Source organism: Euprymna scolopes, chromosome 42 (assembly GCF_053919585.1).
Source record: "Euprymna scolopes isolate OS-2025 chromosome 42, ASM5391958v1, whole genome shotgun sequence".
NCBI classification, from domain to species: Eukaryota; Metazoa; Mollusca; class Cephalopoda; order Sepiida; family Sepiolidae; genus Euprymna; species Euprymna scolopes.
This window is the reverse complement of record NC_136523.1, coordinates 65,210,341-65,230,147: the sequence shown is the minus strand read 5'-3', so window position 1 is coordinate 65,230,147 and position 19,807 is coordinate 65,210,341. Positions and strand designations below refer to the sequence as shown.

The 19,807-nt window shown below is 28.2% G+C and overlaps 1 protein-coding gene across 7 annotated transcripts in view; it reads right to left on the bottom strand.

The window, feature by feature from the left end:
* LOC145267163 (metabotropic glutamate receptor 5-like) overlaps window positions 1-19,807 on the bottom strand; it is a 138,818-nt gene that overhangs the window by 79,528 nt on the left and 39,483 nt on the right. For all 7 annotated transcript variants that reach the window (XR_013864832.1, XR_013864831.1, XR_013864833.1 and 4 more), the window contains exon 2: window positions 18,235-18,321. Coding sequence is in view for 2 of the 7 variants with exons in the window: in XM_080123213.1 (XP_079979339.1) it covers window positions 18,235-18,321 (87 nt within the window). In the remaining 5 variants the exon portion in view is untranslated. The remainder of the gene's footprint in view (window positions 1-18,234; window positions 18,322-19,807) is intronic.

Below are 19,807 nucleotides of genomic sequence, written 5' to 3'. Positions count from 1 at the left end.
TAAGATTCAAAATGATAACATAATAAATGCAATAAGGATATTACAATTGAAAAAAAAATTAATGTGATTTTTAGACTAAGATTCAAAATGATAACATAATAAATGCAATAAGGATATTACAATTGAAAAAAAATTATTGTGATTTTTAGACTAAGATTCAAAATGATAACATAATAAATACAATAAGGATATTACAATTGCAAAAAAAATTATTGTGATTTTTAGACTAAGATTCAAAATGATAACATAATAAATGCAATAAGGATATTACAATTGAACAAAAACATTAATGTGATTTTTAGACTAAGATTCAAAATGATAACATAATAAATACAATAAGGATATTACAATTGAAAAAAAATTATTGTGATTTTTAGACTAAGATTCAAAATGATAACATAATAAATGCAATAAGGATATTACAATTGAACAAAAAAATTAATGTGATTTTTAGACTAAGATTCAAAATGATAACATAATAAATGCAATAAGGATATTACAATTGAAAAAAAATTATTGTGATTTTTAGACTAAGATTCAAAATGATAACATAATAAATACAATAAGGATATTACAATTGAACAAAAAAATAAAATTGATTTTTAGACTAAGATTCAAAATGATAACATAATAAATACAATAAGGATATTACAATCAAACAAAAAAAAATTAATTTGATTTTTAGACTAAGATTCAAAATGATAACATAATAAATACAATAAGGATATTACAATTGAAAAAAAATTATTGTGATTTTTAGACTAAGATTCAAAATGATAACATAATAAATACAATAAGGATATTACAATTGAACAAAAAAATTAATGTGATTTTTAGACTAAGATTCAAAATGATAACATAATAAATACAATAAGGATATTACAATCAAACAAAAAAAAATTAATTTGATTTTTAGACTAAGATTCAAAATGATAACATAATAAATGCAATAAGGATATTACAATCGAACAAAAAAAATTAATGTGATTTTTAGACTAAGATTCAAAATGATAACATAATAAATGCAATAAGGATATTACAATTGAAAAAAAATTATTGTGATTTTTAGACTAAGATTCAAAATGATAACATAATAAATACAATAAGGATATTACAATTGAAAAAAAATTATTGTGATTTTTAGACTAAGATTCAAAATGATAACATAATAAATGCAATAAGGATATTACAATTGAACAAAAACATTAATGTGATTTTTAGACTAAGATTCAAAATGATAACATAATAAATGCAATGAGGATATTACAATCGAACAAAAAAAATTAATGTGATTTTTAGACTAAGATTCGAAATGATAACATAATAAATGCAATAAGGATATTACAATCGAACAAAAAAAATTAATGTGATTTTTAGACTAAGATTCGAAATGATAACATAATAAATGCAATAAGGATATTACAATTGAAAAAGAAATGTGATTTTTAGACTAAGATTCAAAATGATAACATAATAAATGCAATAAGGATATTACAATCGAACAAAAAAAATTAATGTGATTTTTAGACTAAGATTCAAAATGATAACATAATAAATGCAATAAGGATATTACAATCGAACAAAAAAAATTAATGTGATTTTTAGACTAAGATTCAAAATGATAACATAATAAATGCAATAAGGATATTACAATTGAAAAAAAAAATAATGTGATTTGTAGACTAAGATTCAAAATGATAACATAATAAATGCAATAAGGATATTACAATCGAACAAAAAAAATTAATGTGATTTTTAGACTAAGATTCGAAATGATAACATAATAAATGCAATAAGGATATTACAATTGAAAAAGAAATGTGATTTTTAGACTAAGATTCAAAATGATAACATAATAAATGCAATAAGGATATTACAATCGAACAAAAAAAATTAATGTGATTTTTAGACTAAGATTCAAAATGATAACATAATAAATGCAATAAGGATATTACAATCGAACAAAAAAATTAATGTGATTTTTAGACTAAGATTCAAAATTATAACATAATAAATGCAATAAGGATATTACAATCGAACAAAAAAAATTAATGTGATTTTTAGACTAAGATTCGAAATGATAACATAATAAATGCAATAAGGATATTACAATTGAACAAAAAAAATTAATGTGATTTTTAGACTAAGATTCAAAATGATAACATAATAAATACAATAAGGATATTACAATTGAACAACAAAATTAATTTGATTTTTAGACTAAGATTCAAAATTATAACATAATAAATGCAATAAGGATATTACAATCGAACAAAAAAAAATTAATGTGATTTTTAGACTAAGATTCAAAATGATAACATAATAAATGCAATAAGGATATTACAATTGAAAAAAAAATTAATGTGATTTTTAGACTAAGATTCAAAATGATAACATAATAAATGCAATAAGGATATTACAATTGAAAAAAAAATTAATGTGATTTTTAGACTAAGATTCAAAATGATAACATAATAAATGCAATAAGGATATTACAATCGAACAAAAAAAATTAATGTGATTTTTAGACTAAGATTCAAAATGATAACATAATAAATGCAATAAGGATATTACAATCGAACAAAAAAAATTATGTGATTTTTAGACTAAGATTCAAAATGATAACATAATAAATGCTATAAGGATATTACAATTGAAAAAAAAAATAATGTGATTTGTAGACTAAGATTCAAAATGATAACATAATAAATGCAATAAGGATATTACAATCGAACAAAAAAAATTAATGTGATTTTTAGACTAAGATTCGAAATGATAACATAATAAATGCAATAAGGATATTACAATTGAAAAAAAAATGTGATTTTTAGACTAAGATTCAAAATGATAACATAATAAATGCAATAAGGATATTACAATCGAACAAAAAAATTAATGTGATTTTTAGACTAAGATTCAAAATGATAACATAATAAATGCAATAAGGATATTTCAATCGAACAAAAAAAATTAATGTGATTTTTAGACTAAGATTCGAAATGATAACATAATAAATGCAATAAGGATATTACAATTGAACAAAAAAAATTAATGTGATTTTTAGACTAAGATTCAAAATGATAACATAATAAATACAATAAGGATATTACAACTGAACAACAAAATTAATTTGATTTTTAGACTAAGATTCAAAATTATAACATAATAAATGCAATAAGGATATTACAATCGAACAAAAAAAAATTAATGTGATTTTTAGACTAAGATTCAAAATGATAACATAATAAATGCAATAAGGATATTACAATTGAACAAAAAAATTAATGTGATTTTTAGACTAAGATTCAAAATGATAACATAATAAATGCAATAAGGATATTACAATTGAAAAAAAAATTAATGTGATTTTTAGACTAAGATTCAAAATGATAACATAATAAATGCAATAAGGATATTACAATCGAACAAAAAAAAATTAATGTGATTTTTAGACTAAGATTCAAAATGATAACATAATAAATGCAATAAGGATATTACAATCGAACAAAAAAAATTAATGTGATTTTTAGACTAAGATTCAAAATGATAACATAATAAATGCAATAAGGATATTACAATCGAACAAAAAAAATTAATGTGATTTTTAGACTAAGATTCAAAATGATAACATAATAAATGCAATAAGGATATTACAATTGAAAAAAAAAATAATGTGATTTGTAGACTAAGATTCAAAATGATAACATAATAAATGCAATAAGGATATTACAATCGAACAAAAAAAATTAATGTGATTTTTAGACTAAGATTCGAAATGATAACATAATAAATGCAATAAGGATATTACAATTGAAAAAAAAATGTGATTTTTAGACTAAGATTCAAAATGATAACATAATAAATGCAATAAGGATATTACAATTGAAAAAAAAATTATTGTGATTTTTAGACTAAGATTCAAAATGATAACATAATAAATGCAATAAGGATATTACAATCGAACAAAAAAAAATTAATGTGATTTTTAGACTAAGATTCAAAATGATAACATAATAAATGCAATAAGGATATTACAATTGAAAAAAAAATTAATGTGATTTTTAGACTAAGATTCAAAATGATAACATAATAAATGCAATAAGGATATTACAATCGAACAAAAAAAATTATGTGATTTTTAGAGTAAGATTCAAAATGATAACATAATAAATGCAATAAGGATATTACAATTGAAATAAAAATTAATGTGATTTTTAGACTAAGATTCAAAATGATAACATAATAAATGCAATAAGGATATTACAATTGAAAAAAAAATTAATGTGATTTTTAGACTAAGATTCAAAATGATAACATAATAAATGCAATAAGGATATTACAATCGAACAAAAAAAAAATTAATGTGATTTTTAGACTAAGATTCAAAATGATAACATAATAAATGCAATAAGGATATTACAATCGAACAAAAAAAAATTAATGTGATTTTTAGACTAAGATTCAAAATGATAACATAATAAATGCAATAATGATATTACAATCGAACAAAAAAAATTAATGTGATTTTTAGACTAAGATTCAAAATGATAACATAATAAATGCAATAATGATATTACAATCGAACAAAAAAAAATTAATGTGATTTTTAGACTAAGATTCAAAATGATAACATAATAAATGCAATAAGGATATTACAATTGAAAAAAAAATTAATGTGATTTTTAGACTAAGATTCAAAATGATAACATAATAAATGCAATAAGGATATTACAATTGAAAAAAAAATTAATGTGATTTTTAGACTAAGATTCAAAATGATAACATAATAAATGCAATAAGGATATTACAATCGAACAAAAAAAAATTAATGTGATTTTTAGACTAAGATTCAAAATGATAACATAATAAATGCAATAAGGATATTACAATCGAACAAAAAAAAATTAATGTGATTTTTAGACTAAGATTCAAAATGATAACATAATAAATGCAATAATGATATTGCAATCGAACAAAAAAAAATTAATGTGATTTTTAGACTAAGATTCAAAATGATAACATAATAAATGCAATAAGGATATTACAATTGAAAAAAAAATTAATGTGATTTTTAGACTAAGATTCAAAATGATAACATAATAAATGCAATAAGGATATTACAATCGAACAAAAAAATTAATGTGATTTTTAGACTAAGATTCAAAATGATAACATAATAAATGCAATAAGGATATTACAATTGAAAAAAAATTAATGTGATTTTTAGACTAAGATTCAAAATGATAACATAATAAATGCAATAAGGATATTACAATCGAACAAAAAAAATTAATGTGATTTTTAGACTAAGATTCAAAATGATAACATAATAAATGCAATAAGGATATTACAATTGAAAAAAAATTAATGTGATTTTTAGACTAAGATTCAAAATGATAACATAATAAATACAATAAGTATATTATAATCGAACAAAAAAAATTAATGTGATTTTTAGACTAAGATTCAAAATGATAACATAATAAATGCAATAAGGATATTACAATCGAACAAAAAAAAATTAACGTGATTTTTAGACTAAGATTCAAAATGATAACATAATAAATGCAATAAGGATATTACAATCGAACAAAAAAAATTAATGTGATTTTTAGACTAAGATTCAAAATGATAACATAATAAATGCAATAAGGATATTACAATCGAACAAAAAAAAATTAATGTGATTTTTAGACTAAGATTCAAAATGATAACATAATAAATGCAATAAGGATATTACAATTGAACAAAAAAAATTAATGTGATTTTTAGACTAAGATTCAAAATGATAACATAATAAATGCAATAAGGATATTACAATCGAACAAAAAAAATTAATGTGATTTTTAGACTAAGATTCAAAATGATAACATAATAAATGCAATAAGGATATTACAATTGAAAAAAAAATTATTGTGATTTTTAGACTAAGATTCAAAATGATAACATAATAAATGCAATAAGGATATTACAATCGAACAAAAAAAAATTAATGTGATTTTTAGACTAAGATTCAAAATGATAACATAATAAATGCAATAAGGATATTACAATTGAAAAAAAAATTAATGTGATTTTTAGACTAAGATTCAAAATGATAACATAATAAATGCAATAAGGATATTACAATCGAACAAAAAAAATTATGTGATTTTTAGACTAAGATTCAAAATGATAACATAATAAATGCAATAAGGATATTACAATTGAAAAAAAAATTAATGTGATTTTTAGACTAAGATTCGAAATGATAACATAATAAATGCAATAAGGATATTACAATCGAACAAAAAAAATTAAAGTTGATTTTTAGACTAAGATTCAAAATGATAACATAATAAATGCAATAATGATATTACAATCGAACAAAAAAAAATTAATGTGATTTTTAGACTAAGATTCAAAATGATAACATAATAAATGCAATAAGGATATTACAATCGAACAAAAAAAATTAATGTGATTTTTAGACTAAGATTCAAAATGATAACATAATAAATGCAATAAGGATATTACAATTGAAAAAAAATTAATGTGATTTTTGGACTAAGATTCAAAATGATAACATAATAAATACAATAAGGATATTATAATCGAACAAAAAAAATTAATGTGATTTTTAGACTAAGATTCAAAATGATAACATAATAAATGCAATAAGGATATTACAATCGAACAAAAAAAAATTAACGTGATTTTTAGACTAAGATTCAAAATGATAACATAATAAATGCAATAAGGATATTACAATCGAACAAAAAAAATTAATGTGATTTTTAGACTAAGATTCAAAATGATAACATAATAAATGCAATAAGGATATTACAATCGAACAAAAAAAAATTAATGTGATTTTTAGACTAAGATTCAAAATGATAACATAATAAATGCAATAAGGATATTACAATTGAACAAAAAAAAATTATTGTGATTTTTAGACTAAGATTCAAAATGATAACATAATAAATGCAATAAGGATATTACAATCGAACAAAAAAAATTATGTGATTTTTAGACTAAGATTCAAAATGATAACATAATAAATGCAATAAGGATATTACAATTGAAAAAAAAATTAATGTGATTTTTAGACTAAGATTCAAAATGATAACATAATAAATGCAATAAGGATATTACAATCGAACAAAAAAAATTTATGTGATTTTTAGACTAAGATTCAAAATGATAACATAATAAATGCAATAAGGATATTACAATCGAACAAAAAAATTAATGTGATTTTTAGACTAAGATTCAAAATGATAACATAATAAATGCAATAAGGATATTACAATCGAACAAAAAAAATTAATGTGATTTTTAGACTAAGATTCAAAATGATAACATAATAAATGCAATAAGGATATTACAATCGAACAAAAAAAAATTAATGTGATTTTTAGACTAAGATTCAAAATGATAACATAATAAATGCAATAAGGATATTACAATTGAACAAAAAAAATTAATGTGATTTTTAGACTAAGATTCAAAATGATAACATAATAAATGCAATAAGGATATTACAATCGAACAAAAAAAATTAATGTGATTTTTAGACTAAGATTCAAAATGATAACATAATAAATGCAATAAGGATATTACAATTGAAAAAAAAATTATTGTGATTTTTAGACTAAGATTCAAAATGATAACATAATAAATGCAATAAGGATATTACAATCGAACAAAAAAAAATTAATGTGATTTTTAGACTAAGATTCAAAATGATAACATAATAAATGCAATAAGGATATTACAATTGAAAAAAAAATTAATGTGATTTTTAGACTAAGATTCAAAATGATAACATAATAAATGCAATAAGGATATTACAATCGAACAAAAAAAATTATGTGATTTTTAGACTAAGATTCAAAATGATAACATAATAAATGCAATAAGGATATTACAATTGAAAAAAAAATTAATGTGATTTTTAGACTAAGATTCGAAATGATAACATAATAAATGCAATAAGGATATTACAATCGAACAAAAAAAATTAAAGTTGATTTTTAGACTAAGATTCAAAATGATAACATAATAAATGCAATAATGATATTACAATCGAACAAAAAAAAATTAATGTGATTTTTAGACTAAGATTCAAAATGATAACATAATAAATGCAATAAGGATATTACAATCGAACAAAAAAAATTAATGTGATTTTTAGACTAAGATTCAAAATGATAACATAATAAATGCAATAAGGATATTACAATTGAAAAAAAATTAATGTGATTTTTAGACTAAGATTCAAAATGATAACATAATAAATACAATAAGGATATTATAATCGAACAAAAAAAATTAATGTGATTTTTAGACTAAGATTCAAAATGATAACATAATAAATGCAATAAGGATATTACAATCGAACAAAAAAAAATTAACGTGATTTTTAGACTAAGATTCAAAATGATAACATAATAAATGCAATAAGGATATTACAATCGAACAAAAAAAATTAATGTGATTTTTAGACTAAGATTCAAAATGATAACATAATAAATGCAATAAGGATATTACAATCGAACAAAAAAAAATTAATGTGATTTTTAGACTAAGATTCAAAATGATAACATAATAAATGCAATAAGGATATTACAATTGAACAAAAAAAAATTATTGTGATTTTTAGACTAAGATTCAAAATGATAACATAATAAATGCAATAAGGATATTACAATCGAACAAAAAAAATTATGTGATTTTTAGACTAAGATTCAAAATGATAACATAATAAATGCAATAAGGATATTACAATTGAAAAAAAAATTAATGTGATTTTTAGACTAAGATTCAAAATGATAACATAATAAATGCAATAAGGATATTACAATCGAACAAAAAAAATTTATGTGATTTTTAGACTAAGATTCAAAATGATAACATAATAAATGCAATAAGGATATTACAATCGAACAAAAAAAAATTAATGTGATTTTTAGACTAAGATTCAAAATGATAACATAATAAATGCAATAAGGATATTACAATCGAACAAAAAAAATTAATGTGATTTTTAGACTAAGATTCAAAATGATAACATAATAAATGCAATAAGGATATTACAATCGAACAAAAAAAAATTAATGTGATTTTTAGACTAAGATTCAAAATGATAACATAATAAATGCAATAAGGATATTACAATCGAACAAAAAAAAATTAATGTGATTTTTAGACTAAGATTCAAAATGATAACATAATAAATGCAATAAGGATATTACAATCGAACAAAAAAAATTATGTGATTTTTAGACTAAGATTCAAAATGATAACATAATAAATGCAATAAGGATATTACAATTGAAAAAAAAATTAATGTGATTTTTAGACTAAGATTCGAAATGATAACATAATAAATGCAATAAGGATATTACAATCGAACAAAAAAAAATTAATGTGATTTTTAGACTAAGATTCAAAATGATAACATAATAAATGCAATAAGGATATTACAATTGAAAAAAAAATTAATGTGATTTTTAGACTAAGATTCAAAATGATAACATAATAAATGCAATAAGGATATTACAATCGAACAAAAAAAATTATGTGATTTTTAGACTAAGATTCAAAATGATAACATAATAAATGCAATAAGGATATTACAATTGAAAAAAAAATTAATGTGATTTTTAGACTAAGATTCGAAATGATAACATAATAAATGCAATAAGGATATTACAATCGAACAAAAAAAATTAAAGTTGATTTTTAGACTAAGATTCAAAATGATAACATAATAAATGCAATAATGATATTACAATCGAACAAAAAAAAATTAATGTGATTTTTAGACTAAGATTCAAAATGATAACATAATAAATGCAATAAGGATATTACAATCGAACAAAAAAAATTAATGTGATTTTTAGACTAAGATTCAAAATGATAACATAATAAATGCAATAAGGATATTACAATTGAAAAAAAATTAATGTGATTTTTAGACTAAGATTCAAAATGATAACATAATAAATACAATAAGGATATTATAATCGAACAAAAAAAATTAATGTGATTTTTAGACTAAGATTCAAAATGATAACATAATAAATGCAATAAGGATATTACAATCGAACAAAAAAAAATTAACGTGATTTTTAGACTAAGATTCAAAATGATAACATAATAAATGCAATAAGGATATTACAATCGAACAAAAAAAATTAATGTGATTTTTAGACTAAGATTCAAAATGATAACATAATAAATGCAATAAGGATATTACAATCGAACAAAAAAAAATTAATGTGATTTTTAGACTAAGATTCAAAATGATAACATAATAAATGCAATAAGGATATTACAATTGAACAAAAAAAAATTATTGTGATTTTTAGACTAAGATTCAAAATGATAACATAATAAATGCAATAAGGATATTACAATCGAACAAAAAAAATTATGTGATTTTTAGACTAAGATTCAAAATGATAACATAATAAATGCAATAAGGATATTACAATTGAAAAAAAAATTAATGTGATTTTTAGACTAAGATTCAAAATGATAACATAATAAATGCAATAAGGATATTACAATCGAACAAAAAAAATTTATGTGATTTTTAGACTAAGATTCAAAATGATAACATAATAAATGCAATAAGGATATTACAATCGAACAAAAAAAAATTAATGTGATTTTTAGACTAAGATTCAAAATGATAACATAATAAATGCAATAAGGATATTACAATCGAACAAAAAAAATTAATGTGATTTTTAGACTAAGATTCAAAATGATAACAAATTAAATGCAATAAGGATATTACAATCGAACAAAAAAAAATTAATGTGATTTTTAGACTAAGATTCAAAATGATAACATAATAAATGCAATAAGGATATTACAATCGAACAAAAAAAAATTAATGTGATTTTTAGACTAAGATTCAAAATGATAACATAATAAATGCAATAAGGATATTACAATTGAACAAAAAAAATTAATGTGATTTTTAGACTAAGATTCAAAATGATAACATAATAAATGCAATAAGGATATTACAATCGAACAAAAAAAAATTAATGTGATTTTTAGACTAAGATTCAAAATGATAACATAATAAATGCAATAAGGATATTACAATTGAAAAAAAAATTATTGTGATTTTTAGACTAAGATTCAAAATGATAACATAATAAATGCAATAAGGATATTACAATCGAACAAAAAAAATTAATGTGATTTTTAGACTAAGATTCAAAATGATAACATAATAAATGCAATAAGGATATTACAATTGAACAAAAAAAAATTAATGTGATTTTTAGACTAAGATTCAAAATGATAACATAATAAATGCAATAAGGATATTACAATCGAACAAAAAAAATTATGTGATTTTTAGACTAAGATTCAAAATGATAACATAATAAATGCAATAAGGATATTACAATTGAAAAAAAAATTATGTGATTTTTAGACTAAGATTCGAAATGATAACATAATAAATGCAATAAGGATATTACAATCGAACAAAAAAATTAAAGTTGATTTTTAGACTAAGATTCAAAATGATAACATAATAAATGCAATAATGATATTACAATCGAACAAAAAAAAATTAATGTGATTTTTAGACTAAGATTCAAAATGATAACATAATAAATGCAATAAGGATATTACAATCGAACAAAAAAAATTAATGTGATTTTTAGACTAAGATTCAAAATGATAACATAATAAATGCAATAAGGATATTACAATTGAAAAAAAATTAATGTGATTTTTAGACTAAGATTCAAAATGATAACATAATAAATACAATAAGGATATTATAATCGAACAAAAAAAATTAATGTGATTTTTAGACTAAGATTCAAAATGATAACATAATAAATGCAATAAGGATATTACAATCGAACAAAAAAAAATTAACGTGATTTTTAGACTAAGATTCAAAATGATAACGTAATAAATGCAATAAGGATATTACAATCGAACAAAAAAAATTAATGTGATTTTTAGACTAAGATTCAAAATGATAACATAATAAATGCAATAAGGATATTACAATCGAACAAAAAAAAATTAATGTGATTTTTAGACTAAGATTCAAAATGATAACATAATAAATACAATAAGGATATTATAATCGAACAAAAAAAATTAATGTGATTTTTAGACTAAGATTCAAAATGATAACATAATAAATGCAATAAGGATATTACAATCGAACAAAAAAAAATTAACGTGATTTTTAGACTAAGATTCAAAATGATAACATAATAAATGCAATAAGGATATTACAATCGAACAAAAAAAATTAATGTGATTTTTAGACTAAGATTCAAAATGATAACATAATAAATGCAATAAGGATATTACAATTAAAATTACACAAATTAGTGCAACAAATCATGTAAATGGCGAATTAGAAGATGTATGCATCGTTTGAATGTTTTGTTCAAGGCAACCTTAATAGACATCTACAACTTCTGGTAGGTTGTCCCACGAAGCATAAACACAGAGAATGCTGACCATTGTTTAGTGAAATAAAATCGACCACGGTACATCCTCCGTTGGATTACGTGGAGACCCTGACCTGATCCAAGGTGACTCCTTCCCCCAAAAGGTGCATCCAAATTCTAGTTGATAGTTTCTACCAAAAATGCGCCCACACACATCTTCTGCTGCTTAAGCATAACAGTTTAGGATCAAAGAAGAATTTTTTTTTCCTAAATTTTAGATATTATTCATTCAGGGCAACGTTGATCAAGAAAACACCAAATGAGTTTATTTTGTCGTTTTTTACTTTTAGCTGGGCATACACCTGCCTTTTATATAATAGAAGATATTTCGAAAAGTATGTAGTGTTTATTTGCTTTTTATAATAATGAAACATGAAATCATTAGGTGTCATGATGTTCTTAAATAAACGCCTACAAAATCATCTAAAGGGAATAAGTTATTCTTTTATTGTTTTTTATTTGCATTTTTATGCTTAGATAGTGAACAAAAAGTTGTAGTGTTAGGGTTTAGCTGAACACATATACACTAGAGACATTTATAAAATAGAAGACATTTATAAAATAGAAGACATTTCGAAAAGTATGTAGTGCTTAGTTGCCTTCAACAAGAATGAAACATGAAATCATTAAATATAGAAATATGTATAAAGCATTTTTTAATTTAATGGACCAAATTATTATTGATACACTCTATAGAGAATAAAAGAAGGTTATCATGTCGTTTGCGTGACACTGCTGTCCGAACTTTCACTTTCTGGTTACCACTTGACGCGTCTTCTCTCCACTCCAAAACGAACTTCTGCAACTTCAGCTTTTCTCTCCCCGAATCCGACTTTTCTCTTCTACAAATACAACTTCTCTGCTCGCAATCTAACTTCAGAATGCCTTCCTTCCCAAAATCACTCCTCTTTTATCTCCAATCAGGAGCATCTCATTTGCATACCTCATGGTCACCCTGTAGGCATATAAAGAAAAAGGGCAGCCATTTTTGTTTCTTTCTTCTTCATTATGAACACGAGGTAAGCCACACAAAAACGCGGTCGGTCGTTCTTGTTTCTTTTTTCTTCATGTACACCACACGCCCCCCTGATCTTCGAGATCAATAGGATACTTCGTAATCCTCCATCCAAGCAGGCCGCCTCCTCTCACGTCGAGGCCTCTGGGGGACAACTTCTCGGGGGTTAACGTTTTCAGGTTCACTACAACGCGGGCCTAAGTCAGGTCGAGCAGCATCATTTGCTTCTCGGTGGCCCTCGATTTCCTCTTCTTCACTGCCCTCACTGCATACCGGCAATGTCACGCGACGCAGGTCTAAGATATGCCGGGGAACGCCATTCACCATCACATAGTTCTTCGACTGCAATCCTGTTACGACCCCTCTTTTCCAACGAGTGGTACCCTGTGCATTGGGGGGTTTCACCCACACCTCTTCACCTACTTTGATAGTGGCTTCTTCACTCTCAATTCCTGCTGTTGTGTTGCACGGATGCCGCCACTTATATGTGAAAACGGCCCTATGAGGCACAGTTGTCTCATCTTGTTTGGTCTTCGGCGAGATGTTATACCAAAACACCGCCTCTATGGGTGATACATTGCTTTTTTCCGCAGCGGCTTTAATGGTGCGATGATTCCTATCCACTATTCCGTTGCCACTCGGCCGATACGCTGCTCTGAAAAATTGCCTTACTCCCCACTTATCGCACACCCCTTTAAAGGCTTCTGATCGGAAAGCGGGGCCATTGTCCATTAAGAGTTTCTCAACCGGCCCTCTCTCCAAAAATATCTCCTCGATGACCCCTCCGATCGCCCATGCAGCTTCTGCCCTGATCTCTCTCCAGATGGCAAACCTTCCCAGTCCACAGTCGACCATCGACAGATACAATTTGTGGCGATAGTGTGTCACATCAATGGCCAATCGCTTCCAGTCCTCCGCAACGTGTAGCTCTCCTGCTTCGTGTCTGGACGGTCCAGGGTCAATTGATTGGCACTCTCGACAGTTCTCCACCACCTCCCTAACCTCCTCCTCGGTGGTCTCCGGGTAAACCTCTCTGGCTAGGAATAACGTTCGTTCTCGACCAAAGTGGTGCATTTCGTGTGACTCTTTGACTTCTTCCCCTGCACAGCATACCGAAGAGACCTCCTTTCCCTCCTGCAGCCAGGCCTTCTTCACGCATGTCATCGAATCCGCCTTGTTTTTTTCTGACGGGATCAACACAACAGATACTCTCAACTGGAATTCCACTATCAGGTCGGTGAGCGCTCCGAGTCTGCACTTGATCAGCATTTCCGCAGCACCCCTGGTCTTAACTCTCTTATCGCCAGTTACTGCCGACCGAATCCATGACGCTACCATTGCCGAATCGGTTTTGACTTCAATTATTTTCAATCCCCATTTCAGGGCTAGATTGATTCCTTTTATAGCAGCATCTAGTTCTGCTACGTTGATATGGGAGAAGTCGTTGTTTTTCCTTAGCCACGCCGCATCCTCCACAGTTACACCTCCTATCTCTAGTACGACGCCCAACGCCAGGTTACTGGCATCGCACCAAACCACACCCGCGTCTTTGCCGCTGACATACCATTTCCCTTTCACTGGGTCCTCATTCCTCACCATCAGTGCCTGTTTGTCGTTTAATAAAGCTGCATACTATCCTGAGCCAGCCAGCGATAGGATAGTGCCCGACTAGCCTCCCGCAGACTGAGAAGAGTTCTCGCCTCGTCAGCTCAGATCCGACTTCGGGTATTGCATTCCCTCGTTCGAAGACAAGGCTTTCTTTTCCATCTCGCCTTAGTTTCAACCCTAGCACCGCTCCTCCATCTAGGGTCTCTGCCGGTTTCGCAGTTAATCCATACTTCTCGACATGGCTTCTTACTTTCTCTGCTGTCACCTCTGCCTCCTCCACCAGGATGTCATCAATGTACGAACTAGTGGCCTCCTCCACTGTACAGTCTTTGCTCAGCACTGTCTTCAGCACGGCAGTCATAATTTTGGGGGCTGAACTCAGCCCAGAGCCTAACCTCGTCAGACAATACACCCGCCCCTTGTACCGGACCAGTTGGTACTGCCAGAGTTTTTCATCTACATGGATCTGCAGATATGCCGATTTCAGATCGACAATCTTAGTGGCCCGCCCCATTCTTCTCCATTTCCTCATGACCTCCTCACATACGTCGATCCCCGTTCCAGTGTGGCAGGCTATGTGTCTGTTCAATTCCCTAAAATCCAGCACGGGCCTAATCTTGTTTTTGGTAGGTTGAACAACCGCCAATAGTGGCAACACTCCTTTTTCTTCCCCTGTCCACGGTTTCAGAATTCCTTCTTTTATCCACCTCTCCACTTCTTCCTCGAATCCTTTTCTTATTTCTCCTCGCAGGGTGTTTTCGTAGCAGCCCACCTTATTCTGTAGTTCTGGGGGCCCGGAGATCCATTTCCATTCCACCGTCCACCTCACGCCATCAAACTTCGCCAGGAAATCTTTGTCCTCAATGCAGCAAACCTCCGGTTTTGAGGTTCTGACGGTTCTATCACCTTCCACTCCTGCCATCCCCACTGCGCCGAGACGTCCAAATGTCACTTGGCCCCCTCTTAACGTAGCGCCCCCAGTCGGTTAATTGCACTCATACCTATAATCACATCGACACCACCGACCAGATGATTCAACACTAGGGCTTGCAGTCCAATGGACACCCCTTGCACCATTACTTCCGCTGTCGTCTCTCCTAGGCATTTCACATCCCTGCCATCCACGGTCCTAATAATCCTGGTTCCGCTCCATGACCTCGCGACATTCCTCGCTAACAACATTGTAGTGCAGCCTGTGTTGACAAGGGCTATGGCTCTCTTTCCATTGACTACCACCGGTAACCGAGGCAATGTTCCATCATGCACCATTTCCACACAGAAGGGGTAACCACTGGCGCAATAGCTCCCCTTCACTCGTTTCCCTGGTCCCGTACAGCAACACAATAGCGGCTAATATGCCCCACTTGTCCACATCGGTAGCACGTGATCCCCGGTCTCGGCTCTTTGCAGTCCTTGATCAGATGAGGACCCTGGCACCGGAAACACTTGGTGGCAGGTCTCCCCTCCTGTCGCCTCGCCGGCTGCCTCTCATTCAAGTGAGGCCTCATGCACATATTTCCAGTCACAGCTGCAGCCACGATTGGGCTTTTAACATTTTTCACTAGGACTCTGGCGTGGACCAAGAGATCGTCCACTTCCATAGAATGGATCCCCGTGATTCTCTGCATGTTCGCAGAGATTTCCTCTGGGAAGCCGTTCACTAGGTACAGCTTTACCGTCATCTCCAGGCTCCTCCCCACGTAACCAGCCAACCCTGCCGGTCTCCTGATCTCTGCCGCAAAGACGTCAATGGACTCGCCGGTCCACCTCAAACTTGACAGCTTGCCAAGTGCTTCAAATGGGCCCTCAGCGAAGGCCAATTACAGCCTTTGCTCCACTAAGGCAAGGTCTTCCTTGTCTTCATCTCGCATCTGCTGGTAAATCGTGAGGGCTTCCCCCTCTAAGTATAGCGGCAGCAGGGTGACCACATCTTCTATCTTTTGCAGCTTCGCCACCATTTTTAATTTCTCCAGCCACTTAATCAGGTCACCCTTCCCAGTAAAGGGTCTCAACATCTGAGTGCTCAGTCTCCACTCAGCCATGTTAATTTGCTTGATGGGCCGGAATAGCTTGTCGTTTGTGTGACACTGCTGTCCGAACTTTCACTTTCTGGTTACCACTTGACGCGTCTTCTCTCCACTCCAAAACGAACTTCTGCAACTTCAGCTTTTCTCTCCCCGAATCCGACTTTTCTCTTCTACAAATACAACTTCTCTGCTCGCAATCTAACTTCAGAATGCCTTCCTTCCCAAAATCACTCCTCTTTTATCTCCAATCAGGAGCATCTCATTTGCATACCTCATGGTCACCCTGTAGGCATATAAAGAAAAAGGGCAGCCATTTTTGTTTCTTTCTTCTTCATTATGAACACGAGGTAAGCCACACAGAAACTTGAGGTGAAAGTCTGGACGTGAACTTTGACAACACAAAAATTGAATAATACATTAAAAAAAACGCGGTCGGTCGTTCTTGTTTCTTTTTTCTTCATTTACACCACAATTAACATTATTCTTTACATAAGCAATTTTGTGTCAGTATATAGTTGGAGGAGGAGGAGGAGGGGGGTTATCCATCATGCTCCCCTTTTTCTTTCACTTCAACTTTTATTGCTTAGCAAAACTAGCACAGGAGTTGGTCATCAGATTAAATTTAATTGTCATCAAACAAGCGTCTTTCCAAAAGATTAGGATGTCTCCTCCCCTATATCAAACTTACCTGGTAGGCTTCTACTCTTACAGCTTCACGGTCAGATGAGCTACTAATACTTTCTGAGGCATTTATGACTATAGACAACAAACGGGGAAAGTGATCAAGAAACAACTATATAACAAACAAAAACAAGATAACTCTTCTTCTTCTTCTTCTTCTTCTTCTTTGGTTATTACTACATTACAATAAATGTAATCATGACAAACACAAAAATCTTATCCAGGTAGGTAGAAAAGGTATCTTGCGTTTCATAAAATGTCTGTCATTAGATTCTTAACACGTGCTGAGTTTACAAAATCCAATCAGTATTTTTTAAGAACACTGCTGGCATTCTGGAATTGGACATTTCATCCTAACTTGGATCTCTCCCCCTCTTCTTGCATGAAAATGGATAAATAAATATCATACCTGTAAAATTATTTGGCCGAGTAAATGTGTCCAGCATTATCTTCATGGTCAAACCTGGTTTATTGCTGTTATTATATAACTTGATGTCTAAAAGTAAAAAATAGGAAAATAAAAACATAAAATTTGTGAACATTTTCATCAGAAAATAATGAGTTGGATCCGTGGTGATAAAACGACATCTAGTAACAATCTAACATATAAAGTTATCTGGTGAGATTTTTGTAGTTGGACCTAAATAGCATTTAAGCTAGAATATGTAATATCAGATCAGATCAACCCATGTTGACGAGGTTGAATTTACCAAAGTTTAATGAACTCCTGATGATCAGTCAGCTATGTTGGTTTGGTCATGTTGAGAGGAATGACTCTTCAATAAAACAAATACAGAAAACTTGAGGTGAAAGTCTGGACGTGAACTTTGACAACACAAAAATTGAATAAAAACCATTAACAAAAATTTTAGATTATGAAATTGTAATGGAATCAATTCCCAAGCAGTTTGGAGACTGTGATTGTTTTCACATATCAATTGAACCATTTTTCAAATCGATTGAACCATTTTTCAAATCGGTTGAACCATTTTTCAAATCTGCAATTTCTTTCAGCCAATCAAGAATACTCAATTCAAATTTCACATACTACATATAAAAAAAATTTCACATACTACACATAAAAAAATTCACATACTACATATAAAAAAAATCTTCACGTACTACATATAAAAAATCTTCACATACTACATATAAAAAAAATTTCACATCCTATATATAAAAAATCTTCACATACTACATATAAAAAATCTTCACATACTACATATAAAAAATCTTCACATACTACATATAAAAAATCTTCACATACTACATATAAAAAATCTTTACATACTACATATAAAAAATCTTCACATGTTACATATAAAAAAATCTTCACATACTACATATAAAAAATTTTTCACATACTACATATAAAAAAAATTCACATACTACATATAAAAAAATCTTCACGTACTACATATAAAAAAATTTCACATACTACATATAAAAAAAATTCACATCCTATATATAAAAAAATCTTCACATACTACATATAAAAAATCTTCACATACTACATATAAAAAAATCTTCACATACTACATATAAAAAAATCTTCACATACTACATATTAAAAAAAATTTCAGGTACTACATATAAAAACCCAAATATACAGCTTTCTCTTTCTCATTATTTCTCTTCTACAGACAACCCACATGCACAAGTCACAACCCTGGAACTTAAATGTCCTCACAGCAGGGTACACATAATAAGAAACATTCACGAACACGTGTATATGCCAGCAAAGGCTACTCAAGGATAACGGTTTATGTCAAACTACAAGAAAGTTGGATGCAATGGGTGAAAAAGGCAGGATTTGATTAAGAGGAAGGCTGAAAAAGTATTTGTTGACATTGGACTTAAAGACCACTATACTGTAGTCAGAAGGGAAGTACTCCTGCTGTATTGTGTTCCATAGATGGGAAGTTCTTGGAAAGGAGAGTTCTTTGCAGTAATAAAAAATGAATGGGTATTTACTGTTAAGG